This window comes from Rhinatrema bivittatum, chromosome 8 (assembly GCF_901001135.1).
Source record: "Rhinatrema bivittatum chromosome 8, aRhiBiv1.1, whole genome shotgun sequence".
In the NCBI taxonomy this organism is placed as follows: domain Eukaryota; kingdom Metazoa; phylum Chordata; class Amphibia; order Gymnophiona; family Rhinatrematidae; genus Rhinatrema; species Rhinatrema bivittatum.
Window position 1 is genome coordinate 89,860,053 of NC_042622.1, and position 18,853 is coordinate 89,878,905.

Here is an 18,853-nt window from a genome sequence, read left to right on the forward strand (position 1 = left end):
TAACACGTTTTTTATGTTCTGATTCTCTATTATTTATGGCTTACAGGGTTTAATTTTTCTTTATTTAGAAAGCAAAATTTGTTAAAAGAAATCAACTTACCAACTTAACCAAAACACAAAGAGCAGAATAATAAGAATGAAAATGTGATGTTTTCTTTTCCAAAGTTCATTTATCCCTGCAATAAGAAATGTATGTAATTTCAGTATAAGAAAATGACATTATAAAATATTCAGTAGCAAAATTGTCTACATTTACAGCCTTAGGAATACCTCACTATAATGTGCCAGATCCAGAATGTTACCATGGGAATGCTACCATGGTGTGACATACTGATAGCATTACCAACTATAATACACTCTAATGTACCAAATGTACAACACTACTGTTAAATAGTAGTGTTGTACTCCAGCAAGCAATGAGAAGATAGAGTAACAACAACCCCAGTGATTTACAACTTCTAAACTTGTAAAGTATATTGCAATTCCTTCTGAGTAAGGAAAATAATTTCCCTCTTTCGTGGACCTCTTTCAACCCATAATTACGTTTCTTCTCTCATTACTCGGTGCAGACAGGCCCATGGAGTATTTGAGTTCTACTGCTGGAAACCTGGCCCTACCTTCTACCCATTAGTTCAAGGAAAGATCAGCTTTACTTTCTTAGGGCTGAAATAGAAGGTTGATAAGTTGGGATTACTAAGGCAGTTTGATGCTAGAATTAGTTGTCCCATGCATTTCCTTTAAATATTAATGTTTTACTGTCCTGATAAGATGACCAGGGCAAGGGTTTCACCACTTGTTCTCTCTGCTCCTGGCCTGGTATACTACGAAATAGCTCTCAGCCTAAGATTTATTCTGATATGAGGTAGCCTGGTGATAAGTGCCATGGGCTAGAAAGTAGAGTTCAAATCCTGCTTCTCCCACTGGCACTCCTTGTGATATCCTAGGGCAATTTAGTTTCTCTCCTTCTCTCTTGTACCATTATTTGTTATATCAGTACATAGTTTGTTGTATAGTATGCTGGTTCTGGGTGCTATTTACTATAAATTTATATGGTTTCCTCATCTTGTATTTTTTTCCATTCATGGTGGATTTTCTTTTAAAAAGGAAACAAATGTCTTATGTCCTTCTTTCCTCCAGCAAGGACATTTTGAATGTCTTAACCACAGACCCCAGTTTACTGTGGCAGGTCAAGGTAGACTGTGGGGCAAGAGTTAGAAAATTCTGCTGAAAAGTTTATGAAACTGTGACAATTCTGTAACACGTGTAAAATTTGCATAGAGTTGCATATTAAACATGCCTTTAAGTTTAATCAACACGGGAATAAAATCAAGGTCATTTCTTGCTAGGATGTTAAAAAAAAAAAAAAAAAGAACAGAACAGAACACACTATCAGTAGAACTTTCAAAACTGCTCATGTGGATCCATATATGCATGCACAATAATGTACTACTGTATTTCATAACCTGTGCGTAAATGATATGCGCAGGTTATAAAATATGAGTACATATTTGCGCCTAGATGCTCACTTATGTAAAAACTGCAAGTTTGGACTTATTCGGAAAAGTAATGGCACCTATCCAGATAAATTCCGATTTATGCGGCCAAGCAGCAGTACTTAGCCAGAGAAGTCCAAAAAGCACTACTTGTCCATCTAATTAGCACTTTTATGACTTAACAAGGTGTACAAGATAGCCGGATAAGTCTAAAAAAGCACTATTTATCCTGATAAGTTCAAATTTGTCCATCTGAATAGTGGCAAAGGCACTACTTAGCTGGACAAATAGGAATTTAGCAGATAAGTGTGCGGAAATGATTATATCTGTGCATTTGTATGTCAAATTTTAAAGTTATTTTAAATTTTAAAGTAAAGATTTTACTTGTGTTATTTAGATGCATTTACCCCTGTAAGTCGGCTTTTATATGCATAAGTCATAGGATTTTATAACAGGTGTGCGGTACTGAAATTACCAGTTTTACCAATTAGTCTACCAGTTTGCCCAGTCCATCTGCAGCTTGTGAAGACCCTCCTGGCTCTTCAGACTGAAGTCCCCCCATTTCACTCAGACCCCCCCCCAGTCATTTTTTTCACTTTTTTTTTTTTTTTAACATAATGTGTTTATTAATTTTCCAATAGAAAATAACAGAATCACAATTAGAAAAGGCACACAGGGATTTCAATTACAATCATGAAAAAAGCACAAGTAACAGAGATCAATAACAATTATGAAAAAAACAAAGTAGCATTGGAGAAAAGGAAAATAATCCTCCCCTTCCCTCCCACCCCCAAATCTCTAAAGGAAGGAAGCATTAATCCAGAAATAGAATATCTTGAGGATAGGATGAAAGGTAAACCAAAAGAAAATATCACATAGCAGCACAGCAAAATTGCTTACCTTGTAATAGGTGTTATCCCAGGACAGCAGGATGTAGTCCTCACATATGGGTGACGTCACTGACAGAGCCCTAGTGTGAGAAAACTTTCTGTCAAAGTTTCTAGAAACTTTTGACTGGCCCTGTAAGGCCACTGAGCATGCCCAGCATGCCATGATATTCTCTGCCACAGGGGGTCTCTCTCCAGTCTCGTATGTAGCAATAAGCTTTAGCAAAAATAAAATAATAAAATATAACATACCCAACTCCGCGGGGTGGCGGGTGGGTTTCGTGAGGACTACATCCTGCTGTCCTGGGATAACACCTATTACAAGGTGAGCAATTTTGCTTTATCCCAAGACAAGCAGGATGCTAGTCCTCACATATGGGTGAATAGCAAGCTAGAGGCTGAGTCATTTTGTAGTGAAGCAACACTGAAAAGTATTGTTGAAAATGAGGCAGCCGAAGATCACAGCAGGTTGGATGTAGAAGGAGTTGGGATTAAACTGGAAACAAGTTCTTTAAGACAGATTGTCCGTAGGCTGAATCTTGTTGTCCTTGCTTGTCCAAACAGTAATGAGCTGCAAAGGTGTGAAGAGAACTCCATATTGCTGCTTTACATATGTCAAGAATTGGCACTGAACGATAATGTGCTACTGAGGTTGACATTGCTCTTATTGAATGTGCCTTTACTCGCCCTTGGAGAGGAAGGCCTGCTTTTTCATAGCAAAACTGTATGCAATCAGCTAACCAGTTAGATAGAGTATGTTTACCCACTGCTTTAACCGGTTTGTTTGGATCATAAGATACAAAGAGCCGAGTGGATTTCCTATGGACTACAGTGCGGTCTAAGTAAAATGCTAGCGCACGCTGACAGTCCAAGGTATGTAAGGCTCATTCTCCTTGGTGAGAATGAGGTCTTGGAAAGAATGTGGGTAAAACTATGGATTGATTCAAGTGGAACTCCTAACTACTTTGGGAAGGAATTTTGGATGTGTACGGAGAACCACTCTGTTATGGAGGAAGTTTGTATAAGGTGAGTATGTGACAAGTGCTTGTAACTCACTAACCCTTCTAGCTGATGTAATGGCTATGAGGAAGATAGTCTTCCATGTGAGAAATTTAAGATCACAGGAATTCATGGGTTGAAAAGGAGAAAGCATGAGTCGTGTTAAGACCAGATTCAGGTCCCATTCTGTGACTGGTGGCCGAATTGGTGGTTTAAGTTGAGTTAAACCTCTCATAAACCTGCTGACAAGAGGTTGTATGGATATTGGTGCATCTCCCATCTTGTTATGGTAAGCTGAGATGGCACTTAAATGGACTCTTACAGATGAAGTCTGGAGACCAGAGTCTGAAAGATGGTATAAGTATTCCAGTAGAGAAGTTGTGGGGCAGGTGAAAGGATCAATACTCTTTTGCCTGCACCACAAAGTAAACCTTTTCCATTTCAAAGAATAGTTTTTTCGTGTTGAAGGTTTACGTGAAGCTATAAGCACTTGAGATACATTAGTTGAAAGATTGAGTGGTTGTAAGATCAAGCTTTCAACATCCATGCCATTAGGGATAGGGATTGAAGGTTGGGATGGCGCAACCGACCCTGATCCTGAGTTATGAGATTGGGAGCTAGTCCCAGACGAATTGGATCCCTGACTGAGAGGTCTAGAAGTGTGGGAAACCATACTTGTTGAGGCCAATACGGGGCTATGAGGATCATGGTCCCCCTGTCCTGTTGTAGCTTCACTAGAGTTTTGGTTATGAGTGGTATCGGAGGATACGCGTAAAGAAGGCCTGAGTTCCAAGGGCGAGCAAAGGTGTCCTTGGCTGGCTGGTTCTTTTGTTTGTATAGAGAACAGAATTTGTCTACTTTGTGATTCAGATGTGACGCAAAGAGATCTATCATTGGTTGTCCCCAACGTTGAAAAATCCTGGTCACCACTGAGGGATCCAGGGACCATTCGTGTGGTTGGAACTGACGACTGAGTCGATCCGCCACTACATTGTGAATGCCTGTCAGATAAGTGGCTCGAAGGGACATGGAGTGGTTTAGGGCCCAGCCCCAAATCTGTGCAGCTTCTTGACAAAGGAGATATGAGCCCATACCTCCCTGTTTGTTGATGTACCACATGGCTACTGTGTTGTCCATTTGGATCAGAACAGTCTTGTGTGAAAGGCAGTCCTTGAACATATGTAGAGCATAACGTATAGCTCGAAGTTCCAGAAAATTGATTTGAAATGTTGCTTCGAGTTTTGTCCAAGTACCCTTGGTTTGGAGATTGTCTATGTGAGCTCCCCAGCCCAAGGTGGATGCATCTGTAGTTAAAAGTTATCTGTGGGACTGGTTGTTGGAAGAATAGACCCTTGCACGAGTTGTTCTTGTTCACCCACCAAAGTAGAGAACGCTGCAGCTGGTGGGTTACTTGAATTGGAGAATGCAGTGGTTGAATGGCTTGGATCCATTGTGATCTTAAAGTCCATTGGGTTACCCTCATGGCGAGTCGTGCCATGGGAGTGACATGAACTGTGGAAGCTGTTTGGCCTAGTAAAGTTAGAAACTGATGAGCCGTTGCTTGTTTCTGTGAATAGATCGAGTTTGCCAATAGGGAACGTGTAGCTGCTCGATCCTCTGGTAGAAAGGCCTTTGAAAGGATGTTTCCTATGAATAGAAGAAGATGAGATGGAATGAGATGGGACTTTTGATAATTGATGAGAAAGCCCTTGGAGTGAAGTAGAGTAATTGTTCGACTGAGAGATGCCAGCGCTCCTTGTTGAGAGTGACTTCTGATGAGCCAGTCGTCTAGATATGGAAAGACTTGGACACTTCCTTTGTGTAAGTGTGCTGCTATTACTGCCAGACATTTGGTGAATACTCTGGGAGCAGAGGCAAGTCCGAATGGCAGTACTCTGTACTGGAAATGTTGATGTCCTACCATGAAGCGTAGATACTTGCGATGAGGAGGGAATATTGGAATGTGAGCGTAAGCGTCTTGAAGATCCAGAGAACAAAGCCAATCTCCTGTTTGAAGAAGTGGAAGTATGGTGCCTAAAGAAACCATCCTGAACTTTTCTTTTTTCAGAAATTTGTTGAGATTTCTGAGGTCTAGGATGGGACGTAGGCCTCTGGTTTTTCTTTGGAATGAGGAAATAACGGGAGTAGAATCCTCTGCCCTGCTGAGTCCGGGGTACCGGCTCTACAGCCCTGGCTTTCAGAAGGGTGGATAATTCTACTTGCAATTGAATTATATGATTGTCGCTGAGAGAGAAAGGACTCGGAGGAGAATCTGTTGGAATTGAGAGGAAATTGAGTTTGTAACCTCGAGAGTCTATGGACAGTACTCATTGGTCTGTTGTGATGTTTGTCCAATGGTTGTAAAAGTAGGATATCCGGCCTCCTACTGGTGGATCTGCTCGAGGGTTGAGGAGATGGATTTGTTCCCTGGATGTGGCCTCAAAACCCCGCAGTTGGCCCAGTCTGAGGCGGGGGCTGAGGCCGAGCAGTTCTTGTCTGCCTGGACTGAGAACGTTGTTGCGGCCTAGAAGACCTGCCCCTCGATGCTGGAGGGTAGTAGCATCTCTGTCGGTAGAATGGACGTCTGGGTTCACGTCGTGTAGGATGGCAGGATGGCTGTGCAGCAGGTTCCTGTGGAACTAGGGATAGTTGTCGCAGGGCTTCTGAATGCTCTTTGTTGTGCCACAGCGTCTTGGACCTTTGAACCGAATAGGTTGTCTCCAGTACATGGCAAATCGACCAGTTTATCTTGAACTTCAGGTCTAAGATCAGAGGCCTTAAGCCATGCCCAACGCCTAGCAGCAATCCCCGAAGCTGCTGCCTGGAAGCTGTTTTGAAGCTATCATAAGCAGCTCTGACTTCATGCTTCCCAGCTTCAAGTGCTTTATGGATGATTGTCTGGGCTGCTTCCTGATATTGCTGTGGTAAAGATGTAGTGAAGTCCTGCATCTGTTTCCAGAGATTCCTCTGATACTGAGTCATGTAGAGTTGGTAGGAGGAAATTCTGGTATTTAGGATAGCTCCTTGATATATCTTCTTACCCAGAGAGTCTAAAAATCTATGATCTTTCCCTGGGAGGGGGGGGGGGGGGGGGTGTCGAAGAATGTGGATGTATTCTGTTTGACTTCTTTTGAGCAGATTCCACCACTACTGAGTGATGAGGTGTAGCAGCAGCAAGGTTTAGCAGCAATGAAGACACCTCAGACAGTATTCATGGTGAAGCGTCCTCTCGGCTTCTGGGAAGCCTCTCCTTTTATTGTACATAATTCCATAGCATACATACGTCACATGTTTTGCTGCTACAGCGTTTTCTACCATAAATGTCTGTGCTGACCTTCTCTCCGAGTAGGCGCAGGTGGGCAGTGTATTTCCAGCAGGGAGGGGGGGAGGTCACCACCTGGTCGTGAGGCAGTTGTGCTGAACTGTCTAAGTGTGAAAACCACATAAGAGCAAGTAGGCTGAGAGCTGTTTCGGGGGCAGCTAAAAGCTTGCACTAGATATGCCTCCGTGCAGACTGATTTCCTGTTAGCTAGTGCCAGATGGGGGTTGTTAGGGGTTGTTTACAAGCTATTGCTAACTGCGGTTGGAATATGACATTTCTGCTATACTCAGCGTAGGCCCAAGAAAAGGACAGATAGATGTGTTGATAGTTAACCCCTGACATACTCTATCAGCTATCAGGAGAAAAGCCTATAATCCCAACAATGAGAGAGCTGCGATTTTTGATATCCAGGCACAGGCTGTACTAGATACGTAGCGTCCATTCGTTTATTTATAGCAGGTACAGAACATGGGTGCTCCCAGAGTCCATGATGAAGATCTAGGAGGACCTCATGAATAGGTATGGTCAATACCTGCTTTGGAGGGTCAACAAATTGGAGTACCTCCAATGTCTGTTGTCTGGTGTCCTCTTCCATAACCAATTTGAAGGGTATGGTATCTGCCATATCCTGAATGAAGCTGGTAAAGGATAAATCCTCTGGAGGAGACTTCTTCCTTTGATCTGGAGTTGAGGGCTCCGACATAAAATCTTCAGATGATGTATCTGAGTGGGTATCATCCCAGGTGTCATTTGGATCACCCCGATATGGAGATAGGGGGGAGGATCTCGGTGGATGATGGAGCCCTGAAGGTCCTGGTAGTGGATCATCAGAAGGTATGTCTGCAGAAATGTCCTCTGATGGTTTTGGAGGAAGGGCATCGACCACTTTTTCCAATCTGTTCATAAGAAGTTGAAAAAGTGCCATTTCTGGTCGTTCCAGATCCCCAGTTGGCATCGGCGGCATAGGGGTTGGCATCAGTGATGGCATTGATGGTTGCCCCAGTGGAGGTTTCAAAAACTTTGACGGTATCGGCGTCGATGGAACCGTCTGTATCGGTGCGAAGATCGGTGTCGATGGAGGGATTAGCTTCGATGCGGACACTGACTTCGGTGTAGGTACCGGCATTGGTGATGACACCGTCATCGGTGTGATCACCAGCATCGGTATGGTTACTGGCATCGGTGCTGAAGGCACCGGCATCGGCGAAGGCGCCGGAGTAAGCTGTTGTTCCTTGAGTGCCTGAAGGACCGCTTGTCTGATAAAATCAGACAATTCCGGCATTACAACTGGTGAGGGCAGAGCAGTTGTACAAGGTGGTGGAGGCTGCGCTGGCATAACATCCACAGAGCCCTATGGAGGTGCAGCAATCAGCGTCTCTTATTGAACAGGCCCAGGTGAAGGAACGGGTGTTTCCTGGGTCCGTGGCAGCTTTGCACTCGATTCTCCTGGGGAGAGAGAGGTGATTCTGATGCCGATGGATGTCGGTGTCGATGCTTTGAGCAGTGTTCACTGACTGATTTAACCGATGCTATCGACGATGGGTGGTCCCCCGATCCTTCCAGACGGCGCTTTTTGAAAAGTACATGCTTGGAGACCCCAGCCGGAGACGATTTTGTTGAAGTCGAGGGAGATGGTAGAAGTTGCAGATGGAACAAATGCTCCATCTTCTCCTGACGGGCTTTCCTCCCCTTCACCGTCATCTCTACACACTTCAGACAGGAATTGACGTCGTGTTTTTCACCGAGACACATCACATACTCGAGGTGTGGGTCCGTAATTGACATTGTACGGTTACAAACGGGACATTTTTTAAATCCCGTAGCCATTTTGTATAGACAGCTGTCGATGACAAAAGAGAAATCCTGAGAGGAAAAAAACAGTTTTACTTGGAGAGTAAAAGGAGAAACAGATTTTACTCACCAGCCGGTGGAAAACCGAGAGAGATCCCATGTGGGAGAATTTCTGAGAAAAATATATGACTTTTAGTCACACAAATTTGTGAGAGAACTCACAAAGACTCCTAACCCGCGATGCCTACAGCAGCGTGGAAAAACGAAGACTGGAGAGAGACCCCTGTGGCAGAGAATATCATGGCATGCTGGGCATGCTCAGTGGCCTCACAGGGCCAGTCAAAAGTTTCTAGAAACTTTGACAGAAAGTTTTCCCACACTAGGGCTCAGTCAGTGACGTCACCCATATGTGAGGACTAGCATCCTGCTTGTCCTGGGATAAACTAGAAGCACAGAGAGTCATGCAGGGAGTAATCATTTTCAAGGGGTGCAACGTTGTTCAATAATAATGCGAACATCCTTCAATAAGGTGTTCAGAAAGGGTTGCCAGACTTTAAGATAATGACTACGATAAGAAGAAGGTTTACATTTAACTGATTGTGATTCTAAGCATAACAATTCCACTAGTTTCCTGTGCCACATAGCCTTCATCATCTATCCATTTTAACAAGATACATTGTTTGCCTACCATACAGCCTTACCTCCTCCTCCTTACCATAACCTTCCATGTAAGGATCAATAGCCAAAAGACACATAGCTGCTGAACCAGCCAATGGGTGATACCGCCAGGCCCCCATTGTCTGGCAGATAGTATCCCAGAATTGCCGTACCAAAGGGCATTCCCACAGCCGATGAACTAAAGTAGCATTATGGTGACCGCATTTCAAACAGTTCCTATGGTTTGTCATGTTAGCTCAAAATGCTTGCAAGGGGGAAATATCAGCCTATGAAGAATTTTAAAATGTAATTCTCTGAGAGCAAACACTCTATCCTTTGTAGAGATTATAGGAACAAAGATATCATCATCCACCAGGTCCAATCTTAGATCCATGCTCCACACACATCAGCTAAAGATGTGAAAATGGCATAGTTTGTAATGGAATTTATAAAGGTATACAGCCCAGACAAAGTATATTTCTTCTGGTGCACATCAAGTAAAACCTTTGAAAAGCACCAGAGGTATACTGCTTCGACTGAAGAGAGAAATGAGAGTTAATGAAATTCCTAATCTACAGGTACACTAAATAGTCTTGCAATCTTAAACCCAAGTGGCTCACACAATAATCAAAGGAATGTACTTGCTTAAGCCGTAAGTTAATAAAGGGTAACACTAATGCCTTACGCTGCAGATCAAGAGTTCTATATTGTGGCAAAGATAGGCCAGGGTTAAAATCAGGATTGCCCCTATGTGGAATGAGATAAAATCATTCTCACGAGAGATTTAATCACATTCTGAGGGTTTTCCAGGCCAAACAAGCAGTCTTAACCCAAAGAGAACTAGAAAGGCATGATGGTAAATGGGAACTTGGCGAATGAAGAACATAAAGTAAAGAGAGAAGAGCTACTATTGCGGATTCCAAATGTAAGGTTTGAATATAAACTAACTCCCCCAAACCAATTGCCAACATACCTCAGATTACAGGCAATATTATATCTAAGATTAGGAAGTCCTCCACCCCCATCTCCTTTAGGGACCATCAGGCCCTTCATCGACATCCTAGCCCGCTTACCTGTCCAAATAAATTTAGACCAAATTTTCAGGAAAGCACATATAGTTTTGTTAGTAATGTGGATGGGAATCACCTGTAAAACATAAAGTAATTTAGGAAGGAGCATCATCTTTATGAGCGCAATGCACCCCATAAAGGATAGTGAGAAATGCATCCATTTCTCACATTTCCTCTGAAAATCCATCAATAACAGCTGAATATTCAAATGATACCACAACTTGGTATTCTTTTGAAGTTCTAGACCCAAATATTTGTCTATCCATCGCCCAGCATAAGGGAAAATATGACCAGACCTGCTGCAAGTGTCCAGTGAGGGCAATAGCCTCTGATTTATCTAAATTCAATTTCAACTCAGAAAAGCTACTAAAGTTCCTAAAAACATTTTAAAATATTAGGCAACGGTTCCCGGATCCTGGGTAAAACCAGCAGAATATTGTCTGCAGAAAGCAATTTAAGAAAAGGGGAGTCAACAGCCTCTCCAACTGCTGCAACAGTGTTTAAGGTCAAAAGGAGGGGCTCCAGAGATAAAATAAAAAGTAAGGGAGACAAGGGACATCCTTATTTTGTACCCCTCTGTAAGGTGAATGGGGCCGAGAAATAACTGTTAACCAAACCCAAGCTATAGGATTAGAATATAGCACAAATATCGCATCCCAAATAAACCCTTGAAAACCAAAAGAGGGAAGAAGATGTTGCAGGTAGGTCCATGAGACCCTATCAAACACCTTTCGGCATCAAATCCAATGAGTAGCAGATCAATAATCCCCAAACACTGTCAATTCTCCACCAAGGCCAAGACTCTACGATCATTTAGCACTGACCTTCTCCCATACACAAACCCCGCTTGATCTCAAGAGCTGAGATCCGGCAAGATATATTTCAGACGGTTAGCAAAGATTTTTGCATACAACTTAATGTCGACATTGAGCAGCAAGAAGTAATCAGTGTTGCATGTTTCCATGGTTTGGGTAAGACATAACAATAGCACTCTTCAAGGAGTCAGGCATCCGTCGGTCTTGGACCATGGTTTCGAATAAGGATTTAAGGTTCACTTCAGCACAGCCACTCAGGGTCTTATAGAAATATGCTGTCAACCCATCTGGCAATGGCAATTTTAATGCAGACAATTCCTGAGTAGCCTGACGTATCTCAGGAATTGCTTTATTTAAAGATTCCAATTGCCCAGGGGTTAAGGTGGGCAATTGAACCTTATGCAAGAAAGCCTGCAAACTATCCTCTCGTGCCGCTTCTGCAGTATATAAAGTTTGTTAATACTGCCAAAAAGCCTCACTAATAGCCTGAGGGGAGGTATACATCGTTCCCTTGAACCAGCGATATTCAGAATAAAGGAAGATGCAAATTTGACATTATTTTACCAGGCTTGTTCCTAAAGAAAAAAAAACCTATGTTTTAAATGAGAAATGGAGGAGAGTGCCCTCTGATGCAGTTTATCATTATCGACAGTCCAATATTTTTTCTGAAGACTGGGGGACTTATCAATAAATAACTGCTTTTGTAAAGAGTGTGTTAATTGTGCACGAGACAAAATGTCCCTGTCTAGTTCCCACATCTTCCTAATAGTATAGCTTATAATTTCCCCACGGAGAACTACCTTGGCGGTTTGGTTTCCCCAAAAAAGAACAGGGGTCTCTACATGCTGCTGGTTCTTGTGAGTATATTCCTTCCATTTTTCAGTAACAAAGTCCTTAAACTCGGGGTCTGTGACCAGCCACCTTGGCACTCTCCACTCCGATTTCTCAGAGGAGACAAATAAGTGTTCAACAATGCATGATACAGGCAATGATCAGAAATGACCAGTACTCCAATGTCAGAGGAGCAAAGCTGGAAAAAGTAACTGACAGAAATAAGAAGAAAGTCAATCCATGATTGGGAATTGTGCGCACGAGCTTGTGGGTATACCCAACCTTCCCCGGATGTAATATTCTCCAAGCATCCAGAAGTTGAAGATGCTCACATAGAAAAGGGATACCCTTATCATGACATAGCTTGGGTGGAAGCACAACAGACTGTCTAAAGTGGTGTCAACTATACAATTAAAATTGCCCCCCAATATTATAGACGCAGTCCCCAGGGAATCAAGTACATTTACCACCTTAATAAAGAAGGCATGATCATATCTGTTGGGGACATAAATGGAAGCCATACGCACTGATTTACCAAAAAGATCAGAGTTAGCAACTTAACAGCCTTGGGGATCAAAGCAGACCTGAGAGAGCTGGAAAGGTACACTTCTGTGGAATAAAATAGCCACCCCACACTTCTTGGATGTACCAGGTGCTGCATAAACTTGGGAAACCCACCTCCGCCTAAGCTTAGAAAGTACTGAGTCAGTCATATGTGTCACCTGCAGAAAAGCAATCTGACATTTCAGGCTATTTAGTTGAGGGAGCACTTTCTTTCTTTTAACAGGGGTTCCCAACCCGGCGACATTCCATGTAAAAATATTCATTTTACTTCCCATTTATCAGTCACCCAAAAAGCTAAATGATAGAATTGTTCCCAAGGAAACAAAAGCAGCTGAAACCCCAAAAGAAAAAACAAACCCAGAGGCTTCCCCAAGCCACTTCCCTCTCCAACAAAAAAAAAGGGTAAACCACTCCAGTGCAGGCTTCGCGCCCCCAACATGAATTGAACCTTTCTTCCCCCAACCCAACCTCCCTATAGCCTCCCTTCCCCCTCCCTCCCGTACACAGGCATTACCCACCTTCACCATTGCCCACAAGGTAGGTTAGAGGTCAAGCAGATGTGTACAGGAACCACCTCCCCCTCAACATAGGTATAACTCCACTCAATTAATAGAAAAGAAAAAGCAGAGTAATAAAGAACATGCTAAAACTCACAGGACTACCGAAATAAGTGAGTAATCACTCACAAATATTAGTGGTGAAAAACACAAACTATCCCATGAGATAAAATAAAAGAAAATATATGAAAAATACAAAAGAAAAATCAAAACTAAGAAGTAACACTCCAGTGATAAGAAATCGACCATCAAAGTACATTATAAACAGGCACTATGCAAATCAGGCAGCTGGAAAAAAATTTTTTTTTAATTGTCAATCCAACAAAACACATAAGTCCATAAAGAGGATTCCAGCAGCCTCTAGAAGGGAGCCCCTCCTTGAAACCCATCCATAGAACAGGTAGCAATGTCCTGATGTCAGCCAGCCAGTCCAGACATGAAGAACTATCACTCAAAATAAAGAAAAGTGCTACTCCAGCACCAGGAGGCAAAAACATCCAGGTTCAGATTCAGCATGGACAATAACTCCTCCTGCTGCTTTTAAACTGAAAAACACCAGAAGAATCCAGAACGCTCCTTCGTGGAGAGATACTTGCAATAGTGTCTCTTAAATTAAATAAACAAGACCCCAGCATTGACAACTTATCTGGAGACATAAGAGACACACACCTCCAGAAATTGCAGTCATAAAGCCACGAACAAGAGTCAATCAATACCCCAGAAACACATAAGTGGGAGAGGAAATAACCGCTGAAGTAAATCAGAAAAAAAAGGAAACAAAAACCACTTAAAGCAGAGTCACTTGGTAAGGTGGCTAAAAATTTCTTCACATCCTCCATACTGGAAAAGTTCATGCATTTACCTTGAATCCACACGTGCAAATACGCAGGATATTGTAATGCGAAGCGAATGTTGCGCTGTACTAATGTTGAGAAAATCGGGAAAAATGCACACCGCAGTAGTATTACTTGGTTAGAGAAATCCTGAAATATTAGTACTTTCTGGTTACGATAATGCAGATTTTTGACTACCTCAGAGGGGCACAGATATTTACCAAGCTTGACCTGTGGAGGGCATGCACCCAGATTTGGATCAGAGATGGAGATGAATGGAAGACTGCTTTTAATACCAGAAATGGACACTATGAATACTTGATGATGCCCTTTGGATTATTCAATGCCCCCGCTGTCTTTCAGTTTATAGTTAATGAGATTTTTTGGGACCTCCTTTTTGCCCATGTGGTATATCTTAATGAAATCCTAGTGTTTTCAAAATCATTGCAAGAACACCAAGATCATGTGAAGCAGGTTCTCCAAAGACTCCGCAAACTCCACCTATTTGCAAAATTAGAAAAATGTTCTTTTGAAGAAGAGGACCTCTCATTCTTTGTCTATATTATTTCTTGACAAGGCCTACACATGGATCTGGAGAAACTGAAAGCCATCCTGGAATGGCCCCAATCTGTGGGTCTTAATGTCTTGCAACACTTCCTCAGATTTGTGAACTATTACAGGCAATTTATACAAGCCTACTCTATAGTGTCCACACCACTTGCCGCTTTCACCAAAAAGGGCTCAGATACCAACAGCGCTATTCAAGCATTTTAGCATCTCAAGGAGGAATTCACCCGTGACCTGTGTCTACATCACCTAGACCTAGACCCTTCCAAGTCATTTTTACTGGAGATAGATGCTTCTACTCTCTAGATAGGAGCTGTCCTCTTACAGCACAATAGCCATGTGTTATTGTTTGTAAGGTTTTGGGTGGACCCTTGGACACGGGGGGAAGTCCCGTGAGGGGCCACAGGTCAGGCTCAGCTTAGGACACACAACACAGATAGATCTTTTATTAACAGTGTTGGTGCTAGTCTTTCTGCTTGCTATGTTCCCCTTCATTGTGCTGTAGGATGTCAATGCCACTTGTTTTGCTGCTTTGCCTGTCGTGCTGCCTTTGAGGGTTCATGCATCTGTTATCGGTGCTCTCTATTGAAGCTGTGGTATGTTTTTGACACTCTCGCTGCACTCTTGCCACTTCTGGTACCCCTTTGCACCTTTACAGTGCCTTAGGCTATTCATGCCACTTTGCCACAGTCTAAGTACCTTGGAGCTCTTTTGTTGTTGTGATGATTGCTCCCCAGAAGTTTCATCAAAATTGATAATAAAACCCCAATTCTGCAGCCAAAAATAGGCTGGAAATCCTTCCCCCATTGACTTTAATGGGAACCGGAAAACGAATTCACATATCAACATATCGGGGGCGCCATACGTCCGAATGCAACGGAAATGACCCCCGACGAATACGTATCACGAATGCAACGAAACTTTTTTGGCTGCACATCCCTAGCAGGTTATATTTGCGGATGGAAATCCATAGGAGGATTAAAGTATGTGGGGGTTAAGGGTAGGCTTGCTTAAATAGCCATGTTACACAGTTGCTTAAATAGCCATGTTACTCAGTTCTTTTCAGGGCCTGGATTTCTCTGTCAAGTGGGGAAGGAGATTACTCCCAAGGTCCCCAGTGCTGAGGGTAGCCCCTCGTGTTCTTTGTTATTTTCCCTGGGGTGTATGTCCCAGTGGGGGCTGGAAGTTCCAAATAACATCAATGGAGCCACTGTGTTAGTGTCCAAATAATCTTTACTGTTGCAAATGAGTAAAAATCGCACAACATTGATCCACAGCACCACAGTATATGTTGCTTTACAGTATCCTGCTCAATCTGAGCAGGAATATCGGCTGCCGGAGCCAGTGGAACTGCTACTCTCTAGGGCTTGGAAAATAGTGTCCCCAGGTGGGTAGAGCATCCTTTAGATGGGCAGGACACCCCTTCAACTTACAAGGATACAATGGTACTATCTCTGCACAGAGCGATAAACTCTTTTTCTCCCCAGGGGTTTGTAAGCACCGGAAGGGTGTCTTCAAAAGATGTTAGGCTTTGCCTTTACTCAGAGTTAGTTGATTTCTTTAGTTTCTTTATTTAGGATGCAGTCCTTTTATTTTTTTCTGTTGTTGATCCCTGATGGGAGGGAACCCCTGAAGCAGGACTCTCTGTGCTCCAATCAGCTAGGAAGGGCAATCAGAACTTCCTCCTGGATGTTGAAAACCAAATCTTCCCAAAAAATAAAGATAACACTGGAGTGCATCTATCCTTACAATGGGTCACTGGCACCCCCTTCCTCGTGGAGGGTATGGAAGGCAGGTCTTCCCTAACCTTCATAGGCCCAGAACCAGGGTCCCCTGTTCCCTGAGCCCAGGGGGTGTACAGGCTCCAGTAAGGCTCCTATCAATTAAAAGGTTAAATTTAAAAAAATGTACCCAGAGGGACAAATCCAGACCAGCCAGTGAGTGGACTGGAAAGGAAAAACTCCTCCCAACCATGGTTAGGACCAAACAGGGCTTGCTTGGCTCCTCTGACTGAGCCTACAAAACAACAAAAGATAAACTCCTATCTATCTCTGAACTCTCTTCCTACCTAAAGGGACTGCCTCCCAAGCTGTAGCAAGGGAGTGGCTATATATCCTATCCAGGGGGACAGCCATTCTAGACCCTGCAGAAGGAGGGGCAGTATTTGAATGGATCCTCTCCACTAACCATCCTATACTAACTAGTTGATAACTAAACACCCAAGATTTACTGGAAGCGTGACCGCAGGGTCTGCTACACATTCATCAAACAATAAAATCAAGGAATATAAAATCATATTAATAAAACCATACTAATAAAAATATTTCCAACAAGCTGATGAATAGAATAACATCCAATAATTAAAAGCTCATTCAAAATTTTAAAAATTTTCCAAACAGCAATAAAATATTTCAAAATAGACACAGTCACCCAATAATTAAAACTCATAAGGATGGAAAATTCACTGCTCTCCATACCCAAAAACGTTTCATTTCCAGTCACCCTGAGCATATTGTTGATTAGTGGGGCAACACAAACTGTCTTCACACATACACACACACACACACACACACACACACACACACAGAGTCAGGTTCCTATACACACATACACACACACCCCAGAAAGGATCCTATTCACATACACACAGGGGTGGATTGCCCCTATTAGGGGATTGGGCTGCCCCTATAGGCCGGTCTAGCCAGTCACTTGGTCTTCCCCCAGCTCCTGCTTTGCATTGATGCAGTCTGTCCCTACGCTATAGTGGTGAACAGCACCAGCATAGTTACAGTTGTACAGTACTAGTAACCGACTGCTTCCTAAAGTTAATCCTGCATTCCTGCAAAGCTGGTGGCTGGCCCAGCTGGTACCAGGTAAGCTGGCTCAGCCACTTATTTGCCTTCATATGACACATAAAAAAGCGTTGACCCTGTGCCATGGTAAAACTTAAGTTTTTTCTGACTGTCACCAAGTGAAATTTATGCAGTTCACCTCCTCTTTAAAAAAAAAAAAAAAAAAAAAGCATCACTGCTGACTGTGCTGCAAACCCTGCAATGGCTCAGCTGTAGTGCAGGCCCAGCATCTTCCCACCTTCTTCAGTCTCCATCTCTCTCTTGATGAATCAAGGTGTAACCCAGTGGTTAAAATAAAGAAGGGGGGAGGGTAACAATTTTTTATTAAATATAATAGCTGAGGAAATGCTTTAAAACTAAAATGTATGGTAAAGTTGGCTATCACAGTATAGGGTTTCAAGGTTCCCATCCTCAGCTCTCAGTAAAGGTTATCAGCTAATTAGGGCTGTCAGAGCCTATGCTGGAACCTAGGAGCTGCTGGAACCTGTTAGTATACTGTATCCATGGTAACCCAAGTGCTTCATGCTAAGCTGACAGGACAGTTTTTGCAGTTGGGATACCAGAGAGCAGCAGTTGAGAGAAACAGTGTAGAAGGGATTTTATGTCCCAGCTCTACCAAAGCTTGCTCAGAAACTTTAAAAAGTAGTAGAAAGCCCAGAGAGGAAGGCACATACTAGAGAGTGCATAACTATTGTGTTGTGTAAGTGTACACAAAGAGGTAGATCTTAAATAAGTACGTGCGCGCGTACTTTTGTTCGCGCAACTGGCACGAACAAAAGTACAACGGATTTTATAAGATATGCGCGTAGCCGCGCGTATCTTATAAAATCCCGGGTCGGCGAGCGCAAAGCTGCGCAAAATCAGCAGCCTGCGCGCACCGAGCCACGCAGCCTGCCTCCGTTCCCTCCAAGGCCGCTCCGAAATTGGAGCGGCCTTGGAGGGAACTTTCCTTCCCGGTCCCCCCACCTTCCCCTCCCTTCCCCTATCTACCCCACCCCCCAGCCCTACCTAAATCCCCCCCCCCCCACCTTTTGTTGTGCAAGTTACGCCCGCTTGAAGCCCGCCCGCTTGAGGCCCGCCCCGAACCATCGCCACGCCCCCCAGACCCATCCTGGACCGCCCCTGACCCCCAGACACGCCCCAGGACACCACCCAGGACTGCCGACACGCCCCCGGTGACGCCCCCTCCCGCCCCTTTTACGAAGCCCCGGGACTTACGCGCGTCCTGGGGCTTTGCGCGCACCGGCGGCCTATGCAAAATAGGCGCGCCGGCGCGCAGGGCTTTTAAAATCTAGCCCAAAGTGTTTTAATAATGGGAGTGTTGTGATCTTCCTGCACACAGTGCCCTAACCCTGATACCGGGAGTGTTGTGATCTTCCTGCATGCAGTGCCCTATCCCTGATACCGGGGGGTGTTGTGATCTTCCTGCACTCAGTGCCCTATCCCTGATACCCGGATGTTGTGATCTTCCTGCATGCAGTGCCCTATCCCTGATACCAGGGGTGTTGTGATCTTCCTGCACTCAGTACCATATCCCTGATACTGGGAGTGTTGTGATCTTCCTGCACACAGTGCCCTAACCCTTATACCGGGAGTGTTGTGATCTTCCTGCACG

At 43.7% G+C, this 18,853-nt stretch overlaps 1 protein-coding gene across 3 annotated transcripts in view; it reads right to left on the reverse strand.

Moving 5' to 3' along the window:
• The window catches only part of LOC115098082 (histo-blood group ABO system transferase-like), a 128,355-nt gene that overhangs the window by 71,757 nt on the left and 37,745 nt on the right, over window positions 1–18,853 (reverse strand). For all 3 annotated transcript variants that reach the window (XM_029614392.1, XM_029614391.1, XM_029614393.1), the window contains exon 2: window positions 101–176. In XM_029614392.1, coding sequence (XP_029470252.1) covers window positions 101–176 — 76 coding nt within the window. The remainder of the gene's footprint in view (window positions 1–100; window positions 177–18,853) is intronic.